The following is a 20513-nucleotide window of genomic DNA, read 5'->3' as shown; positions in this document are numbered from 1 at the left end:
CCACAGACACTAGGCTCTCCATAGAATGCGTTTGACCCATGAGCACTAACATGTGAAGTTCATAGGAGAATGTCAAACGAAAGCTAAGAGTATGTTTTAAAAATATATATAAATTTGTTATATAACAACTAACAGCTTTAATTTCTGGTCAAACAGATGGAAAAGGGGTCTTTGACAACACCTACCACAAAAAGTCTTACAGTATTAGAAATGCATCAAAACGCAATGAATGTTGAAGACCCCTGACAACTAATATCAACACTTCTATTTAGTTTGAGAAATGATTTGCCTTCTGTACGTTTAAGGAACATTGCCTTGAGAAAATATCTTAAAGATATGTGCACATTTCTCTCCCTCATGGGGGAGGATAATGAAAGTTCATAGAAGCAACAAGTAAAGGTAGACTGCCGATTAGTTATAATGATTTTACTGATATGAAGTTTATGAATTATTAAGTGATTAAAACTCGGAATTGTTACCAAATCAGTATCGGAATTACTGCAATTTAATTGGCTACAATGGGAAATCATACTAGAGATAAACCACAGTTGGGTCACCTGCTACTGTCCTCCCTTCCACTGGCATACTGTTATGTTCAAGTCATAACTGTTCTGTTTCTCTTTCTGTCTTCCGGTGGCCAAAGCAAGACTGAAAACCATCTGGACAATCTCTCCCTTCTTTCACTTTCAAGTTAAATGTTACCTCACCCAGCTCTTACTGGCACCTACCATGACACCTATCCTAGTTACATGTACTGTAACAAGCATCCTCAACTACTGAGCACCAACCAACGCTGGACTTCAAAAAGTAGTTTGGGTCAGTCCACCCTGGCCGGACAAAATGTGAACCAATCACAGACATTTATGTTTCACAAGTTTGGACAGCACCGTAGAGAACAGTACAGTAGAGCAAAGTTCAGTACAGTATAATGTAGATATACTTTAAAAAGGTACTCTACTGTGATGTCCAAACTTGAGAAACATAGATGTCTATGATTGGTCCTGACCAGACCAAATCTGAAACTAACAAAAGTGTTCTTGTTTTGTGGCAGAACTCATTACAATAATAGCCAGCGTGTCAAATAATACCCAGATATGCATAATAAGAATATTGCATATTTCTACCTTTGTGTACCATGATACATTACCAAGAAGTAAGAGAATGATATTCATACCCGTAATTAGGCATTTCTGTATAATACAGATCAGAGACCCATGATGTGATTCCGTTTCCAGATGTGAATCCACTTCACCTACCGTAGTTCAATAGCCAAAAATAATAATAATGAAACCCAAGGTGTCACGTCATAGCTGACACCCCATTCTTTCTGCAGACATCTCTGAATCTTAATTCGGGGCAGATACTTAAAGAGTTTTAGAAAAACTTAGTCCCATAAACTGAGGGAGATTTTACTGTAATTCTGTTATCAAACTTTGCATCTGCAAAGTTCCTCCACTAAAAGTGTTTTTGTGAAATGTCCGGTTTAAATTGTTCAACGTAGTCCTTGTGCATCGAGTTGTATGGTTTGTTAAACTTTGTTTGGCATAGATTTTAAAGCTGAAATGTTTCAATTAACTCAGCAACCACACCTGTGTGGAAGCACCTGCATTCAATATACTTTGTAGGACTATCCCTCATGTACTCAAGTGTTTCCTGTATTTTGGGAGTTACCTGTATATACAGTATATCACAAAAGCAAGTACACCCCTCACATTTTTGTAAATATTTGAGTATATCTTTTCATGTGACAACACTGAAGAAATGACACTTTGCTACCATGTAAAGTAGTGAGTGTACAGCTTGTATAACAGTGTAAATTTGCTGTCCCCTCAAAATAACTCACACAGTCATCAATGTCTAAACCCGCTGGCAACAAAAGTGAGTACACCCCTAAGTGAAAATGTCCAAATTGGACCCAATTAGCCATTTTCCCTCCCCGGTGTCATGTGACTCGTTAGTGTTACAAGGTCTCAGGTGTGAATGGGGAGAAGGTGTGTTAAATTTGGTGTCATTGCTCTCACACTCCCTCATACTGACTGGTCACTGGAAGTTCAACATGCCACCTCATGGCAAAGAACTCTGAGGATCTGAAAAAATTGTTGCTCTACATAAAGATGGCCTGGGCTATAAGAAGATTGCCAAGACCCTGAAACTGAGCTGCAGCACGGTGGCTAAGACCATACAGCGGTTTAACTGGACAGGTTCCACTCAGAACAGGCCTCGCCATGGTCGACCAAAGACGTTGAGTGCACTTACTCAGTGTCATATCCAGAGGTTGTCTTTGGGAAATAGACGTACGAGTGCTGCCAGCATTGCTGCAGAGGTTGAAGGGGTGGTGTCAGCCTGTCAGTGCTCAGACCATACGCCGTACACTGCATCAAATTGGTCTGCATGGCTGTCATCCCAGAAGGAAGCCTCTTCTAAAGATGATGCACAAGAAAGCCCGCAAACAGTTTGCTGAAGACAAGCAGACTAAGGACATGGATTACTGGAACCATGTCCTGTGGTCTGATGAGACCAAGATAAACTTATGTGGTTCAGATGGTGTCAAGCTTGTGTGGCGGCAACCAGGTGAGGAGTACAAAGACAAGTGTGTCTTGCCTACAGTCAAGCATTGTGGTGGGAGTGTCATGGTCTGGGGCTGCATGAGTGCTGCCGGCACTGGGGAGCTACAGTTCATTGAGGGAACCATGAATGCCAACATGTACTGTGACATACTGAAGCAGAGCATGATCCCCTCCTTCGGAGACTGGGCAGCCGGGCAGTATTCCAACATGATAACAACCCCAAACACACCTCCAAGACGACCACTGCCTTGCTAAAGAAGCTGAAGGTAAAAGTGATGGACTGGCCAAGCATGTCTCCAGACCTAAACCCAATTGAGCATCTGTGGGGCATCCTCAAACGGAAGGTGGAGGAGTGCAAGGTCTCTAACATCCACCAGCTCCGTGATGTCATCATGGAGGAGTGGAAGAGGACTTCAGTGGCAACCTGTGAAGCTCCGGTGAACTCCATGCCCAAGAGGGTTAAGGCAGTGCTGGAAAATGATGGTGGCCATACAAAATATTGACACTTTGGGCCCAATTTGGACATTTTCACTTAGGGGTGTACTCACTTTTGTTGCCAGAGGTTTAGACATTAATGGCTGTGTGTTGAGTTATTTTGAGGGGACAGCAAATGTACTGTTATACAAGCTGTACACTCACTACTTTACATTGTAGCAAAGTGTAATTTCTTCAGTGTTGTCACATGAAAAGATATACTCATATTTACAAAAATGTGAGGGGTGTACTCACTTGTGATATACTGTACATTCAATATATCATGTATTCTAGTTATGAGAAAGGTCCCTTAAGTTATTCAAAGATGGAACTCTGAGGTCTGCACAACGCAGCATATATACACACACGTGAAATTTCCTGGTTTTCTCTTCCGGGGCCTCATTTATAAATGTTGGGTACGCACAAAATATGCCCCAAAATATGTGTGCGCCTGTTTTCACGCAAAAGTTGGCATTTATAAGTTTCAAGTTAACGCTGAGGCGTATCTGTCTGTAATAAAGTCCCTTTGTGGTAGAAAAAAAAATCTGATTGGCTGGGTCTGGCTCCCCAGTGGGTGGGCCTATGCCCTCCCATGCTCACCCATGGCTGTGCCCCTGCCCAGTTATGTAAAATCCATAGAAAAGGCCCCAATTAATTTATTTAAAATTGACCGATTTCCTTATATGAACTGTAACTCAGTAAAATCTTTGGAATTGTTGCATTTATATTCTTGTTCAGTATACAGTACCAGTCAAAAGTTTGGTCACCGACTCATTTTTCAGTTTCTTTATTTTTTTACATGGTAGAATAATAGTGAAGACATCAGAACTATGAAATAACACACATGGAATCATGTAATAGCCAAAAAAAAGTTACATCAAAATATATTTCATATTAGAGATTCTTCAAAGTAGACACCCTTTGCCTTGACACGCTTGGCAAGTAAAATCTCTCGAGTAGACAATATTTACTTTATAAACATATACATTTTTCATAACCATTGCAGAATAAATTCCTCACCTTTTCTGGCCATGTTGAGACAGCAGAGTTCATATTCCCGAAGTAGCCATACAACAAATACCCATGTCCATCTCTCATTTAAATTGGGCCTATTAGAAAGGATATTATAATTTCAAGCTTTTGCTCAATGCATCGGGCAGGGAGCACAGTTTATAGTATACAGTAGAATGTAATAGGTGAACAGATAGTGGTAGCCTACACACTTCAATGCAAACTAACTAGGTCTACCGTAGTTTTCATTTTTTTCAAAGCGGACAATGTTTCAGAATTCTCAGACTGTGCAGCATATTTAGGTTAGGGAAAAAGTGAATGCAAACATTGCTGCATTCAAACGATTTGTTAACAGGTCCACAACAATTTGCAATCAGTATTTATGCTGCAATAGTTTGTGTCAGGGGGCTAGGGTCAGTCTGTTATATCTAGAGTATTTCTCCTTTCTTATCCGGTGTGAATTTAAGCGTCTATCCCTCTCCCCACTATCTGGCCTGATGACTCCTTGCTGTCCCCCAGTCCACCTGGTTGTGCTGCTGCTCGTTTCAACTGTTCTGCCTGCGGCTATGGAACCCTGACCTGTTCACCGAACGTGCTACCTTGTCTCAGACCTGCTGTTTTCAACTCTCTAGAGACAGCAGATGGGGTAGAGATACTATGAATGATGAGCTATTTAAAGCCAACTGACATTTACTCCTGAGGTGCACCCTCTACAACCACTGTGATGATTGTGATTATTATTTGACCCTGCTGGTCATCTATGAACGTTTGAACATCTTGGCCATGTTCTGTTATAATCTCCCCCCAGCACAGCCAGAAGAGGACTGGCCGCCCCTCATAGCCTGGTTCCTCTCTAGGTTTCTTCCTAGGTTCCGGCCTTTCTAGGGAGTTTTTCCTAGCCACCGGTGCATTGCGTGTGGTTTGGGATTTTAGGCTGGATTTCTGTACAGCACTTTGTGACATCAGCTGATGTAAAAAGGGCTTCATGAATACATTGGACTGATTAATTGAATACAGCAAATGTCACTGGAAAAAACAAACGTTCTGCCAACACCTCCAAATAAATTGTAATCAAGTTCGCCATTGCCATTTCCTTTAGATACGGTCTTGGTCTAGTTCCAATACTTCCAAAGTATACAAGCTGGTTTTGTCACAACAAAATATTAATTATGAGCGTGTTTCTGGCAGCGTTATAATGCTCGTTAACGCGCGCACTTTTTATGACAGGTTTGATTTATAACGGGAAACATGGGGATGGCGTGCGCCATGTAAAAAAATTCTCTATATTTTTGTGCTCATATATTTCGTGTTAATTTACTTAAAGGTTATAAATGAGAACCCATGGCTCTACACTGATTTTTGTTGTTGTTACAAGGAGCACGTGTGCGCGTAAGTTGAAAAATTTAGGCGCACATAAATACATGCACAATAAAAAATGAATGCTTGAATCCTTCATTTGTCTAAGCGCACTGTTGCTCCTAAATTAAAATATCAGGTCTGAAAGCTATATATATTTTGGCGCATATAAGAGTAAAATGGTCGCACTGTGGAGCCCTCCTCTTGCTTGTGGGTGCAAACCCGATGCATTACGCAATATGGGATCATTTCACTTGTCCTTCCAATAAGGCTTGCAAAAGAGAAATATAGCTATATGGGCTTCTACATTTTAATACGGAAAATGCAACTGTTTTATGCAAGGAAAATTAAAGTTTATTTCACAGAGGAAAAAGTGATTTCAATCGTTTCCCTGGATATAGCCTATATAATTAAAAAATGGGTTATTGCCTTAAAATGTATTTCCATTGTAGCCTATGGCGTCTATAAAACAACTGGAATATTACAGTTACGATGTTATTTCTGATTCGAGTTATTTGCCAACGTCTTAGGGAGCTTAGGCTACTCCATACAACACTTTTTTATATTCAGGGAGAAAATGAAAACCACACAACACACATCTATCCATTTCTGCTTATTGTCCGATCGACACCCAGAGAATGCCCATAAGTGTAGACTCTAAGGTATGCCAGTTCCCACATTGAATAGCCTCCGACGCCATTTTAGAAACCCGTTCACACTGCTTACTCATTCTGCCGTCCCCCATCTTCAATGACTCCTATCACACACTCAGCTGTCATGCACCTGCATACGCTGTCTGCTTCTTTGTTTGTTACAATATAACCAGAAGCTGCTTGACGAGCAGTGAGCACCCGAAATGTTTTTCCATGCGCACTCATTACCTCGATGAATGCCTCATCTTCAAAACAAAATCAAAATGTCTGTGATCAATTGTCAAATGTTTTTAATAGTCTATGCATATTACATTTCTATGACATAATGCATGAACATCATAAGGACGACATAAATGCACCACAAGATTTGAAAAGCAGATAGGTTACCAGAATTCATGCATGCATCTGAAAATAACATCAAAGATTAAGTATTAAATTCAATGAAACTAGGCCTAAATGAGCATCCGTTTGAGATTAACCTACAAAATAGTCTGAAATTGCCAGTCATAATGGTCTGATGAGAATACGCTGTTTGTCTCTATAGCAAAACATGCGCTGGAAACCGTATCAGAAATAGGCCACTTAGGACATACAGCCATAATGTTGTAACTGAAAAATGCAGCACTTCAGCTAACGGAAAGAAATAATACGGATATCGCGTATTTTAATTAGGCTACACCTCCTGCCTAGCTAGCTCGACAGATAGGCGGCCTGTTTTTTCTTTGACAGCCAGTAGGAACTAGAGAGCGCACAGTGTCAAGACAATAACCAAATTTAGCCGAATTCAGATGTTGGGAAATGTTTGTTAAATGCACAAAAGCTATATAGTTTACCATCCATCACAGTCTGATTTGACAAAAATTGTAAAAATGTGAAGTAATAATAATGGAGCAATGTCAATAAAATCGCCCTTTACATTTCAGAAGTGAAACATAATGTTCCAATAGCCTATAGTTTATATAGGGTTAGCTATATCGACAATCATGTAGGCTACCAATAGGGAATACGATCAGTGCCTTATAATCACCGTGATTCTTATTCCTACGTTGACAGTTTAATTAGGGCTTATGGTCGTCATTATTGTCGTTTGTTTACACAATTTATGAACGCAACCAATGTAAAGAAGGGGACCATCTTTAAATTGTTGGCTGTTACCTATAGGCCTACGAAATGTTAGGCTATATTACTAATTTGAATAACAAACCATAGCAACCATACATGCATTCAATTAACATTTCAGTTTATTTTGAAAAACATGTTGAATGTCAACTGCTAACCACTGACATTTAATTCCATTATTTGGCTAATTGACGCCAATAGTCACACACAGTATGATGCTGCTGGCAAGTCAGCTCTGCGTCACCTCAATATTTTTTACGTTGCAGAGCCTCAGCGGAACTTGACACTTTGAAACTACTTGAAATTTGCAACAAATGTTGCGGTGGGGCCCAACAATGGCAGTTGATCACTTGGCTGAACAGCGAGCAGTTGCATCAAGGAAAAACATTGATGCGAAGTAGTGATTAACATGCTTCGAAGGTGTGAGTACATTGCACGTGGGCAGTATGTTTTGATTTTAGAACTATGATTGATTGCTGACAGACTTCTAGCCACTGCATGGTTCGTTACAATTCCATTACTGGAGACACTCCACAACTGGCAAGTTTTAATTAGGCTATACCATGGCATAACTTTGAAACAAGCCAAGTCGCTCGGTCTTAACACACCACAACCAGCAGGCTGCTACAGTGGCACGATTGTTCAGTGGCGCTAGCTAGCTGTTTTCTAAAGTAATTAACTAGCTACCTAAGCTATTTCTAAGTCCACCGCGTGTGAGAAGTGGCTTGCAAGACCTCGAAATCCAGGTAAATGGGCCATAAGATAACAATTGGTAAGCTCATGTTATTTAGTCAGTTATAATATCTATCTTCCTCTTCACCCGAGTTGTTTGCATTGGGTTGCTGGTTTGTTGGCAGTGGGTTAGCCAGGCTGTCACTTGCCTGGGCAATTCGATCCAGAATTGATCTCCCTCTGATTTAAGGGGAATCAGACAGATGCTGACAGTTGTGGGATAACGTTACTCGGTGAAATATTTGGCGTTACTCACCGTTTGAAATGTTCAATGATCTTCTCCTCTCGTACATTTTCGGGTAAATTTCCCACCCATAAATGTCTGGTTTCCCGGACCATACTGTGCGCTCCTGTCCCCCGATCATACAGATGAGTTTGATGTCCTTATCTTCTCCGATACAAAGTCAAATACGTTGTGAAATTGAGCGCAGCGAAGTATTGTGCGTAGATCATCGACTGCATGTTCTGGCCCAATGTAACCATTGGGGTTCAATTCTTGCACGCTGTTTGATTCCCTTTGCTGTCTAAGCGCGATCCAGGCTTACGAGCACGCGCTGTATTACTGTTCCCGTGACTAGGCGCGTCCCTGACACCATGCGACCCTTTGGCTGTCGAAAGAACGCTTGTAGCTACCTCAAAAAGATGCAGCAACCTTGCTCGTAATGAGGCGCACACAGCGCACGCGTGGCACTGTGTGAGAACTTTTTTTTTCGCTTTCAGACGAGATCGCCTTTCGTCGTGCGCATGCGTGGGTATCGATGTGTGAGTTTGGGGTTTGGGTAGGAGGGTGTGAATAGAATGTTTCACAGAGACAGATAGCACCTGGCAAGCAGTCCTACAACAGGCCACTGAAGAACGTTTTACTTTGTGACATTGAATAGTGTCACAAAGTATACATAAGAAGTGGTATAAGAAAAAAAAAGAACTGTAGGCTTCAGTTGCTATTCAAAGACCCAAATGACAAAAACAAACAATGGAGAATAAAATATTTATTAGACATTTGTACTAAGCTCATACGGTATTTATAAGTTTATAGAAATGTATTACAAATTCTTGAAAATAATAAATAAATGACCAGCCTAGAGCTGGTCTTTCGACCAAACTGAGCAACCGGGCAAGAAGGACCTTGGTCAGGGAGGTGACCAAGAACCAAATGACCACTCTGACACCCTTAACAGTCTTTACAGCGTTCCACCAATCTGGACTTTATGGGAGAGTGGCCAGACGGAAGCCACTCCTGAGAAAAGGGCACATGACAGCATGCCTGAAGTTTGCAAAAAGGCATGTGAAAGTCTCAGAGCATAAGGCAAAATATTATGTGTTCTGATGAGACAAAAATTGAACTCTGGCCTGAATGCAAAGCGCTATGTCTGGAGAAAACCAGGCACAGCTCATCACCCATCTAATACCATCCCTACTGTGAAGCATGGTAGTGGCAGCATCACGCTATGGGGATGCTTTTCAGCGGCAGGGACTGAGAGACTGGTAAGGACAGAGGGAACAATGAATGGAGCCAAATACAGGCAAATCCTTAATGAGAACCTGCTTCAGAGTGCAAATGACCTTAGACTAGGGTGAACATTTACATTCCAACAGGACAATGACCCCAAGCATACAGCCAAAGCAAAGCTGGAATGGCTTCAGAACAAGAATGTGAAAGTAAAAGACCTTGAGTGCCCAAAGTCCAGACTTGAATCCCATTGAAAATCTGTGGAAAGACTTGAAGATTGCTGTTCACTGCTGCTCCCCTTCTAATTTAACAGAGCTTGAGAAAATCTGCAAGGAAGAATGCAAGAAAATCCCCAAAGCTCATAGATATACCCAAGACAACCCAATGCTGTAATTGCCACCAAAGGTGCTTTTACAAAGTATTCTCAGGGATGTGAATACTTATGTAAATGATATATTTCTGTATTGCATTTTCAATAAATGTGCAAAGATTTCTAAAAACATGTTTTCGCGATGTCATTATGGGGTATTGTGTGTAGATGGGTGAGAATAGTTGTATTTAATCAATTTTGAAAATCAGGCTGTAACACAACAACATTTCAAATAAGTCAAGGGGTATGAATACTTTCTGAAGGCACTGTACCTTCGCTGTGAGACAAGATGAGACAGGATGTTGAATGGTGACAGAGAGGATGAGGCATTACCACCAACAGCATCGGTGTGCAATTACATTTAAAATTAAAAGTAGGGCAGATAAGAGGTTAGTTGTCTATCTTTGCTAGTAGTACTAGCTATCCAGTGTAGCCAATTTATCAAGGTGACAGCTAAAGTACAAGCAACAGTGGTTGCATGGTTGTAGTGATTTTTTTGCATTAATAATAACAGTGTATCCAAAAAATTATAAAAACAATATATTCATCCTGAAAAAAGCTAGCTAGCTAACTCTCCCAACTTCAACCACTATGCTACTAAACACACTAACATAATGCCCTGGATCAGAGCTAGTGTGCCGATTGGTACAGTTGAAGTCGGAAGTTTACATAGACTTAGGTTGGAGTCACTAAAACTTGTTTTTCAACCACTCCACAAATTTCTTGTTAACAAACTATAGTTTTGGCAAGCCGGTTAGGACATCTACTTTGTGCACGATTGTTTATAGACAGATTATTTCACTTATAATTCACTGTATCACAATTCCAGTGGGTCAGAAGTTTACATACACTAAGTTGACTATGCCTTTTAAACAGCTTGGAAAATTCCAGAAAATTATGTCATGGCTTTAGAAGTTTCTGTCAAGCTACTTGATATAATTTGAGTCAATTGGGGGTGTACCTCCACAAGTCTGGTTCATCCTTGGGAGCAATTTCCAACACCTGAAGGTACAACGTTCATCTGAACAAACAATAGTATGCAAGTATAAACACTATGGGACCACGCAGTTGTCATACCGCTCAGGAAAGAGACACGTTCTGTCTCCTAGAGATGAACGTACTTTGGTGCAAAAAGTGTGAAAAAGTGCAAATCAATCCCAGAACAACAGCAATGGACCTTGTGAAGATACTGGAGGAAACGGGTACAAAAGTATCTATATCCACAGTAAAACGAGTCCTAAGAAGCCACAGCTCCAAAACCGCCATAAAAAAAGCCTGACTATGGTTTGCAACTGCACATGGGGACGAAGATCTTACTTTTTGGAGATATGTCCTCTGATCTTAAAATAAAGTGATGATCCTAACTCACATAAAACAGGGAATTTTTACTCAGATTAAATGTCAGGAATTGTGAAAAACTGAGTTTAAATGTATTTGGCTAAGGTGTATGTAAACTTCCGACTTAAAATGTATGTGTTAATACTGATGCCCTGGAACACGTCACAAGTTCAGGTTGCACACATAGCAACTGAGACACAAAGATACCCTCTGAGACACATGGCGGTAAATTTGTTAAAAACCCACAAAGAGAGTAAAACCTTTCTACCAATAACAGCTAGTTTTCAGTTGTCCCCTTCCCACTCAGACCATTCCCAGACAGTCCTAGCAAAATTATTGCTTGAGAAATTGCTCTTTGCTAAGAAGCTTTATTATTATTATTTTTTTTTACCATTTTAACTGAAAACAATCACAGTTAAGTGCTTAATTGTTACAAATAAATTATTTAAAATTGAGATAAAAACAGCTGAATTGGACCTTTAACATTAGGAATTAAACAGATTTCTAGTCAAAACCACAATGGAAGGGCCACCAATTTGGTGGACAGTACCATCACCTACAAACCCCGATTTGAACCGTGAATAAGACAGGCTATACCTGAAAAATGCAGTATTGGAGCAAGCACAAACAGACTATACTCTTTTCATATCTGCAAGAACTAAACATATAACTAACTTCTGTTCTTCTGAATGAGCAGAACATAGTTTGAAATCAACATGAGGAACACAGAGTGAAAACAAGAGAATAATATCACACAATTGTCACGAGAGCCCTTTTGAATAAGTAAATGAGTTGCAATGCATTTTCAATTTAGTGCCTATACCACAATGTCAGTAATTAAACACTTTTGCCAGCAGAAATCAGGCACAAGTCCAAAAAACCAAGTATACAATGTGATAAGATATGATAGCATATAGGTCAACGTCCATGGTGTTGCAAGTGCAGTAGGCTAGTTAAATATCAAATTACTTGAAGGAATGATACAGTTTACAGTCAAGGTTTCATGAAATCTAATGGACAGTTTGAATAAAGATTGATAACGAATTTTGAAAACGAGTTGGCCTACGTAGGCATGCGCTGCAATGCGGTAAAAAAAAAGGATCTGCATTTTGGAACAAGGACGCATGCGTATGGCATGCTACCAAGGGGTCAATAGAGACATTTCTAGAAATAAACTACAGTAGAGTCCAGCCGTCAGAGGAGGTACAGGAAAATTATAATTCCCACAGTTTATTTTTATTTTAAGAAATCCATACTTGAGCGCTGTTGGAAATAATCGTGTCTTTCCAGTAAACTCAACGAATTCATCGTTCTGATGTAAAAAGGAACAGCTTAATAAAGTCTACCAATAACATCGTGGATTGTAAAATGTTCGTATTGCCTAAAAACATTGTGGTGGAACTACCGAACCTATACCATGCCAATGTCCTTTACAACTTCGGTCTTGGTCGACCCTGGATTATTTTGAAAATGCGGCACCGTTTTATTATCCACATTTCTTCAACAGATCATGGAATAAATTAACGGAATAAACAAAGCCCCATTTTGGATGCAGGCAAATAAATCACCCACTGTCAAATAAAATCGGCGCATATAAACCGTTTCTCAAAACTGCTATCAAAAGATAAAGGACTGATAAAAATCTGGTTTGTGGGTGCCATAAATTTCGGATTTAAACGAGAACTGCATACAGCAAGGAAAACAGCGCCGAATAGGCTTTTTGTGGAAGGCATAATTGACATTTGAGTGTTTCGGTATATTCGATGTAATTATTGTCAATTTATTCATACACGTAATATACTTGAGTGTCTGAAGACACTCAAAACAATCAGAATTCAAACTATTAGATTTGACACTTTATGCAGTGAGTTATGGGATTGGTTTGTTCCTCTTTTCTGAAAATAGCCTGAAGAGTCATTTTGTATAACGCCATTTTGTGTGACTTACAAGTGCCAACATTATGCTTCAGCCATTTTGTACAAGTTTATTTTCAAGATGAGTTGACATGGTTCACATTAATATACAGTGGCAAGAAAAAGTATGTGAACCCTTTGGAATTACCTGGATTTCTGAATTAAATGTGTCATCAAATTTCATATGATTTTCATCTAAGTCACAACAATAGACAAACAGTGTGCTTAAACTAATAAACACACAATGTATCATATTTTTCTATATGTTGAATACATAATTTAAACATTCACAGTGTACAGTTGTGGCCAAAAGTTTTGAGAATGACACAAATATTCATTTTCACAAAGTCTGCTGTCTCAGTTTATATGATGGCAATTTGCATATACACCAGAATGTTATGAAGAGTGATCAGATGAATTGCAATTAATTGCAAAGTCCCTCTTTGCCATGCAAATGAACTGAATCTAAAAATATAAAAAATCTGCTGCATTTCAGCCCTGCCACAAAAGGACCAGCTGATATCATGCCAGTGATTCTCTTGTTAACACAGGTGTGAGTGTTGATGAGGACAAGGTTAGAGATCACTCTGTCATGCTGATTGAGTTCAAATAACAGACTGGAAGCTTCAAAAGGAGGGTGGTGATTGGAATCATTGTTCTTCCTCTGTCAACCATGGTTACCTGCAAGGAAACACGTGTCGTCATCATTGCTTTGCACAAAAAGGGCTTCACAGGCAAGGATATTGCTGCCAGTAAGATTGCACCTGAATCAACAATTTATCGGATCATCAAGCACTTCAAGGAAAGCGGTTCAGTTGTTGTGAAGAAGGCGTCAGGGCGCCCAAGAAAGTCCAGCAAACGCCAGGACCGTCTCCTAAAGTTGATTCAGCTGCGGGATCGGGGCACCACCAGTACAGAGCTTGCTCAGGAATGGCAGCAGGCAGGTGGGAGTGCATCTGCACGCACAGTGAGGCGAAGACTTTTGGAGGATGGCCTGGTGTCAAGAAGGGCAGCAAAGAAGCCACTACTCTCCAGGAAAAACATCAGGGACAGACTGATATTCTGCAAAACGTACAGGGATTGGACTGCTGAGGACTGGGGTAAAGTCATTTTCTCTGGTGAATCCCCTTTCCTATTGTTTGGAGCATCCGGAGAAAACCTTGTCCAGAGAAGACAAGGTGACCGCTACCATCAGTCCTGTGTCATGCCAACAGTAAAGCACCCTGAGACCATTCATGTGTGGGGTTACTTCTCAGCTCACTCACAATTTTGCCTAAGAACACAGCCTTGAATAAAGAATGGTACCAGCACATCCTCCAAGAGCAACTTCTCCCAACCATCCAGGAACAGTTTGGTGACGGACAATGCCTTTTCCAGCATGATGGAGCACCTTGCCATAAGGCAAAAGTGATAACTAAGTGGCTCGGGGAACAAAACATTGATATATTGGGTCCATGGCCAGGAAACTCCCCAGACCTTAATCCCATTAAGAACGTGTGGTCAATTCTCAAGATGCGGGTGGACAAACAAAAACCCACAAATTCGGACAAACTCCAAACATTGATTATGCAAGAATGGGCTGCCATCAGTCAGGATGTGGCCCAGAAGTTAATTGACAGCATGCCAGGGCGGATTGCAGAGGTCTTGAAAAAGAAGGGTCAACACTGCAAATATTGACTCTTTGCATCAACTTCATGTAATTGTCAATAAAACACTTTGACACTTATGAAATGCTTGAAATTATTCTTCAGTATTCCATAGTAACATCTGACGAAAATATCTAAAGACACTGAGGCAGCAGACTTTGTGAAAATTAATATCTGTGTCATTCTCAACTTTTGGCAACGACTGTAGGTTGAAAAAAAGTATGTGAACCCCTAGGCTAATTACTTCTCCAAAAGCTAATTGGAGTCAGCTAACCTGGTCCAATCAATGAGACAAGATTGGAGATGTTGGTTAGAGCTGCCTTGACCTAAAAAACACGCACAAAATTTCAGTTTGTTATTCACAAGAAGCATTGCCTGATGTGAATAATGCCTTGAACAAAAGAGATCTCAGAAGACCAAAGATTAAGAATGGTTGATATGCATGAAGCTGGAAAGGGTTGCAAAAGTATATCTAAAAGCCTTGATGTTCATCAGTTCATGGTAAGGCAAATTGCCTATAAATAGAGAATGTTCAGCACTGTTGCTACACCCTAGGAGTGGCCGTCCTGCAGAGATGACTGCAAGAGCACAGCGCAGAATGCTCAGTGAGTTTAAGAAGAATCCTACAGTGTCAGCTAAAGACTTACAGAAATCTATGGAACATGCTAACATCTCTGTTGACGAGTCTACGATATGTAAAACACTAAACAAGGATGGTGTTCATGGGAGGACATCACGGAAGAAGTCGCTTCTGTCCAAAAAAAACATTGCTGTACGTCTGAAGTTTACAAAAGTGCACCTGGATGTTCCACAGCGCTACTTGCAAAATATTCTGTGTACAGATGAAACTACAGTTGAGTTGTTTGGAAGGAACAAACAACACTGTGTGGAGAAAAAAAGGCACAACACACCAACATCAAAACCTCACCTCAACTGTAAAGTATGGTGGAGGAAGCATAATGGTTTGGAGCTGCTTTTCTGCCTCAGGGCCTGGACAGCTTGCTATCATCGCTGGAAAAATGAATTCCCAAGTTTATCTAGACATTTTGCAGGAGAATGTAAGGCTATCTGTCCGCCAATTAAAGCTCAACAGAAGTTGGATGATGCAACAGGACAACGACCTAAAACACAGAAGTAAATCAACAACAGATGGCTTCAACAGAAGAAGATACGCCTTCTGGAGTGGCCCAGTCAGAGTCCTGACCTGAGTCCTGATTGAGATGCTGGGGCATGACCTCAAGAGAGCAGTTCACACCAGACACCCCAAGAATATTGCTGAACTGAAACAGTGTTGTAAAGAGGAATGGTCCAAAATTCCTCCTGACCGTTGTGCAGGTCTGATCCGCAACTACAGAAAACGTTTGGTTAAGGTTATTGCTGCCAAAGGAGGGTCAACCTGTTATTAAATCCAAGGGTTCACATACTTTTTCAATCTTGCACTGTGAATGTTTACACGGTGTTCAATAAAGACATGAAAACTTATAATTGTTTGTGTGTTTAGTTTAAGAAGACTGTGTTTGTCTATTGTTGTGACCTAGATGAAGACCAGATAACATTTTATGACCAATTCATGCAGAAGTCCAGGTATTTCCAAAGGGTTGACGTACATTTCCTTGCCACTGTAACATAATATGACATAGCTTGCGCTGGAGATCCTGCCTGTGATGAAATACAATCTACCCAAAGAAAGTAGAGGAAATTGTATACCATAAACATCCTGTGTTCAGGGGATTATGATCACATCTCTGGCGTGAAGTGATACTGTTACAGTAGCTGCTACTGTTACATGATATGATGTAGCCTTAACCAATGCTTTACACTAAAGCAGTATTTGTTAGATTACTTCAGGGCTGATAAGGTCCATTCTGTGCATTCTAAACAGCTTCTGGCTTAATTTAATGGCAGTGATATTTGAAAACAAAGGCAAGAGCATCATTCCTATCTCCCAAAAGCTCTGCATTTCTATGTGAAAATAACATTATTGCAAGGTACCTTATTCAAAAGGTTAGTAGATGTGTCATAATACAATTTTATTATTATTTTCATTATACCCTTTCTAGGTATAAAAGGAAACACTTATAATCATAGAATATAATAGACTATTGCTAAGAAAGATTCCCAGCACAAATAGTTTCTTCCCATGACTTAACTCTGGTGGTCTTTGCCAGGTGTCAGGTGTCTCCTACGGTTCTCACTACCCTGGGAATGTCTGGGAACTTCCTCCATATCCTGCATACAAACACACATTTATATTATGTTAGATAAATTGAAATGACAGAAATATTTACATAGATTGATGGATGCAGGGCAACCTGCAGCAGCACTGAAAATTGAAGGAGAATCATTCTCACCTGTGTTGTAGCATCCAACAGGTCTCTGGAGGGTATCAGACAGCCAGCCTCACCCAGGAAGCACAGAAGGATATGGAGCACATCTGCCCAGCGGCCGACAGTCAGCATCAGGACCATGAGCCCCCCCAGACGCACCACCACTGTGTTTATAACAGCTTGGCCACTTGGCTGGCGATGTTGCTCCTCTGAGTAGAAAATAATTATCATCAGTTGAACGCTTTCTCAATGAGAATGACAACACTATGCTTGTAATTTACTTGTTTTGTGGTTTTTACAAAATACCCAAATAGTATCTGACAATCTGCTGCTTAAACGTTTCCCCATACAGGATACAGTATGTTCAGTCTCTCACCCTGCATATACACCACCAGCAGTGTGTAGCAGATTGTCAGTGGAGTCCAGAACCTGAGGGCTTCTGTAGCTGAGAGGAAGTGTTTGTTTATTATAGATATGGCGGAAATGGCAGCCACTGCAAAGCTGAGCATAAGGGCCCTGGTCAGGTGTGGTAACAAAGAGCAACCTGATGTAAGCAGTGCAATGCACACTCCACAGTAGTGCTGGGAACTGTGTAGTTTGTACAGTGTAGTGACATGGAGCCGTAGGCGCCCAGTCTGGCTGGCCAGGAACCAGCTCAGTCCTGCAGCTAGGAGAAGGCAGAGCCAGCGCTGCGGCGCCCCCTCGTGGAGGAAATGGAGACTGCAGCTGAGGGCACAACCCAGGGAGAACTGGCACTGGACCAGCAGCTGCTGTAGGAACCTACTGGACTCCTGCAGATTCAGAGAGCAGGAGGGAAATTAATTTAGAGATGGATCAAGGCTGATGAATGGGAGATGTGAGAGAGATTTTAATATAATTATAAGTGACATTTATGTTATTATCTTGCAAGTGCCTCACTGGTCCAGCTGTGACCCAAGCTGACACTGCTCTGAGGGAGAACTCTAGAACCACCAGGGAGGCAACCCGAGAGCCCACTACAGCCAGCATCACTGACAGGAACAAGAACTGGAGAGTTCCACTCAGCCCAAATGTAGCACTGGCTTGATGCCTTGATTTCTTCTGCATAGATGTCTCTTTACTGCTGCTTTTGTTGCTTGAACTGAGTAGAGAAAGTATTAATTTCAAAGCAGTGAAATACAAATCAATGATTTCTAAGGATACATTGATTACTATTGACAATGTAAATCACATTACAGTCTTTGTTCATAGTGACGAAATCAAGCACAATATTCAATGGCACAAATTATTAAACTACATCAAGAGGCCTTAGTAGGTATGAGGTTAGTTATCTACATCCACATCTTCTATATGGTTTGGTCCTGTTTCTCACGTGTTTTTAAATGTCCCTGTCTATAATATGGTAATTGCATCCAGATTCTAATTATAGGGAAACAGGTATAGCAACAATCAGTTTGTTTATTTATCAAACGCTATTACAACTAACGATGTAGCCTAACCTATATACTGAAGTTGCCTAACTACAATGTAATTAAAAATGTATGATAATAACAAGAAGTGTAGCCTGAGACCCAAGTGAAATCATATCTTCCATAGTTGTATACGTTTCTCACCTTTCAGCCTCTAAGAATACGTGTACTCTCAACAGGTTACAGAGAACAGAGATCCCACATGCGCCGATAAGTCCTGTGTCACACAAAACATGTCATCAACAGAATTGTATTATAAAATATCGGTTCTTAAAATAAACGTACAGCATGAGTAGCAACCTGCAAAAAGGCATTCGGCACAAACCAAGCAAGGAGAAGGCCCTTTACCCGGAGTAGCCTAGAACGATACAAACATCTCACCTTGGAGTAGACTGTCCAGGGGGGTTGCATCGAGCGTCAGCCATCCAGGTAAACTCGGAAGAAACGATGTAATTAAAGATAACATTTTCGTTAAATCGCTAGAATATTGGACTAATGATTCCCTAGAGCTATAGCTAGTTTCGATATCAAACCTATTGCCGGTTTAGACCCTATCGTGTGCACATGACCAATACACTTTGAATTGAAAAATAGGCTAATTTCAGAAATGGGTCATTTAATTGCAACAGTTATATTTCGATAAAAGATAAGACCATACCAGTTGGTCAATTGACAAAATACTTGAATCATTTCAAAAGTTTAAATGACTATCTCTGTCTATTTCTCTGTGATTAAATAACTACGCTTTGCTCAGTCATTGTGCCGTTCAAAGGTCAGTCGTGGGCAGTCATTGTGAGACAAAAATGTATGTGAAATTCATTTAAAAAAAGGTGTCTTTAAATAAACAACGTTTAATTGTTGTAGAAACAACCAATGTAATTACTCTACAACCAAAAATGTGTGGCAAAAAATACCTTAAATGTAAAAGTTATATTTTAATAAAATAAACCTTCACTAGAGAAAACAGTGGAAATAATGTGTTTGGAAGTACAACAAAAACTCACTACTGTAATTCACTCTGTATAAGAGTATCAAAAATCTGGTGATTGTCCCAGTAGCATGACTAAGTCACCTATATCAAACAGGCAAAGCCTACTACACCGGCTCTGACGCTCAATGGATGTGGCAGGGCATGCAAACCATCACAGATTACAAAGGGATACCCAGCCATGAGCTGCCCAGTGACACAAGCCTACCAGATGAGCTAAATGCCTTCTATGAGCTCACATCTGTAGACATGAAATGCTTTGAAAGGCTGGTTGGTAATGGCTCACAATACCATCATCCCAGACACCATGGACCCACTCCAATTCGCTTACTGCCTCAACAGATCCACAGATGACACAATTTCTATGCACTCCACACTGTCCTTTCCCACTTGGACAAAAGGAACACTTATTGTACATGAGAATGCTGTTCATTTGACTAGAGCTCATTACTTGTTTTACTTTTCTATTATTTTTCTATTTCCGTTTTCTCTGCATTGTTGGGAAGGGCCCATAAGTAAGTATTCCACTGTTAGCCCAAACCTGTTGTTTTATGAAGCATGTGACGAATACCATTTGATTTGATTTATATGTTGTGATATCATTGAGTTCACGACTTCAGAGGCATTTCGTGTGCGTTCAAATTTTCTTCTAAAACTTAAATCAATTCTAACTTAAATTCTAACAGTGTAGCTCATGTGTAATCATCAATGGGGTGGCAGGGTAGCCTAGTGGTTAGAGTGTTGGATTAGTAACTGAAAGGTTGCAAGTTCAAATCCCCGAGCTGACAAGGTACGAATATTTTGTTTTGCCCCTGAACAGGCAGTTAACCCACTGTTCCTAGGCCGTCATTGAAAATAACAATTTGTTCTTAAAACTGACTTGCCTAATTAAATAAAGGTTACATTTTTATTTTATTTTTTTCTGTGTTTTATATCATATTGTACAACAGCTGATGCAATTAACACTGTAAAAAGTAATTTGATCAGTGTTAATACCTGATAGTTGTTGGTTGAAAATAGAATCTACACGACCTTCTAATCGGCACGTTTGCAGGGGCGAGAGTTTCAACATGCGTAAATTGGTTAATAGACCAACAACAAAGAGATTTCCAAACCTAGTT

General features: G+C 40.3%; 2 protein-coding genes and 1 long non-coding RNA gene across 6 annotated transcripts in view; 1 reads left to right on the top strand and 2 right to left on the bottom strand.

Moving 5' to 3' along the window:
• The window catches only part of spen (spen family transcriptional repressor), a 57317-nt gene extending 48784 nt beyond the window's left edge, over positions 1 to 8533 (bottom strand). For all 4 annotated transcript variants that reach the window (XM_029621993.2, XM_029621995.2, XM_029621994.2 and 1 more), the window contains exon 1: positions 8169 to 8533. In XM_029621993.2, the coding sequence (XP_029477853.1) occupies positions 8169 to 8251 (83 nt within the window). In that variant the 5' untranslated portion in view covers positions 8252 to 8533. The remainder of the gene's footprint in view (positions 1 to 8168) is intronic.
• Positions 8534 to 8888: 355 nt separating this feature from the next.
• tmem82 (transmembrane protein 82) lies at positions 8889 to 18870 on the bottom strand. The gene is made up of 6 exons (XM_029621992.2): positions 18786 to 18870; positions 18549 to 18621; positions 17875 to 18076; positions 17333 to 17747; positions 16981 to 17165; positions 8889 to 16858 (listed from the first exon to the last, which is right to left on the bottom strand). The coding sequence occupies exons 1-6, from the start codon at positions 18868 to 18870 to the stop codon at positions 16775 to 16777; spliced, it is 1044 nt and encodes a 347-aa protein (XP_029477852.1). The 3' UTR covers positions 8889 to 16774.
• On the top strand, positions 11959 to 20307 carry LOC135562912 (uncharacterized). The gene is made up of 2 exons (XR_010460153.1): positions 11959 to 12273; positions 16992 to 20307. It is a non-coding gene; the product is annotated as an uncharacterized LOC135562912 (long non-coding RNA).
• The last annotated feature ends 206 nt before the right edge of the window (positions 20308 to 20513 follow it).

The sequence above is a fragment of the Oncorhynchus nerka genome, linkage group LG20 (assembly GCF_034236695.1).
Source record: "Oncorhynchus nerka isolate Pitt River linkage group LG20, Oner_Uvic_2.0, whole genome shotgun sequence".
NCBI lineage: Eukaryota > Metazoa > Chordata > Actinopteri > Salmoniformes > Salmonidae > Oncorhynchus > Oncorhynchus nerka.
The sequence above is the reverse complement of the archived record's forward strand: the minus strand, read 5'-3'. Positions and strand labels throughout refer to the sequence as shown.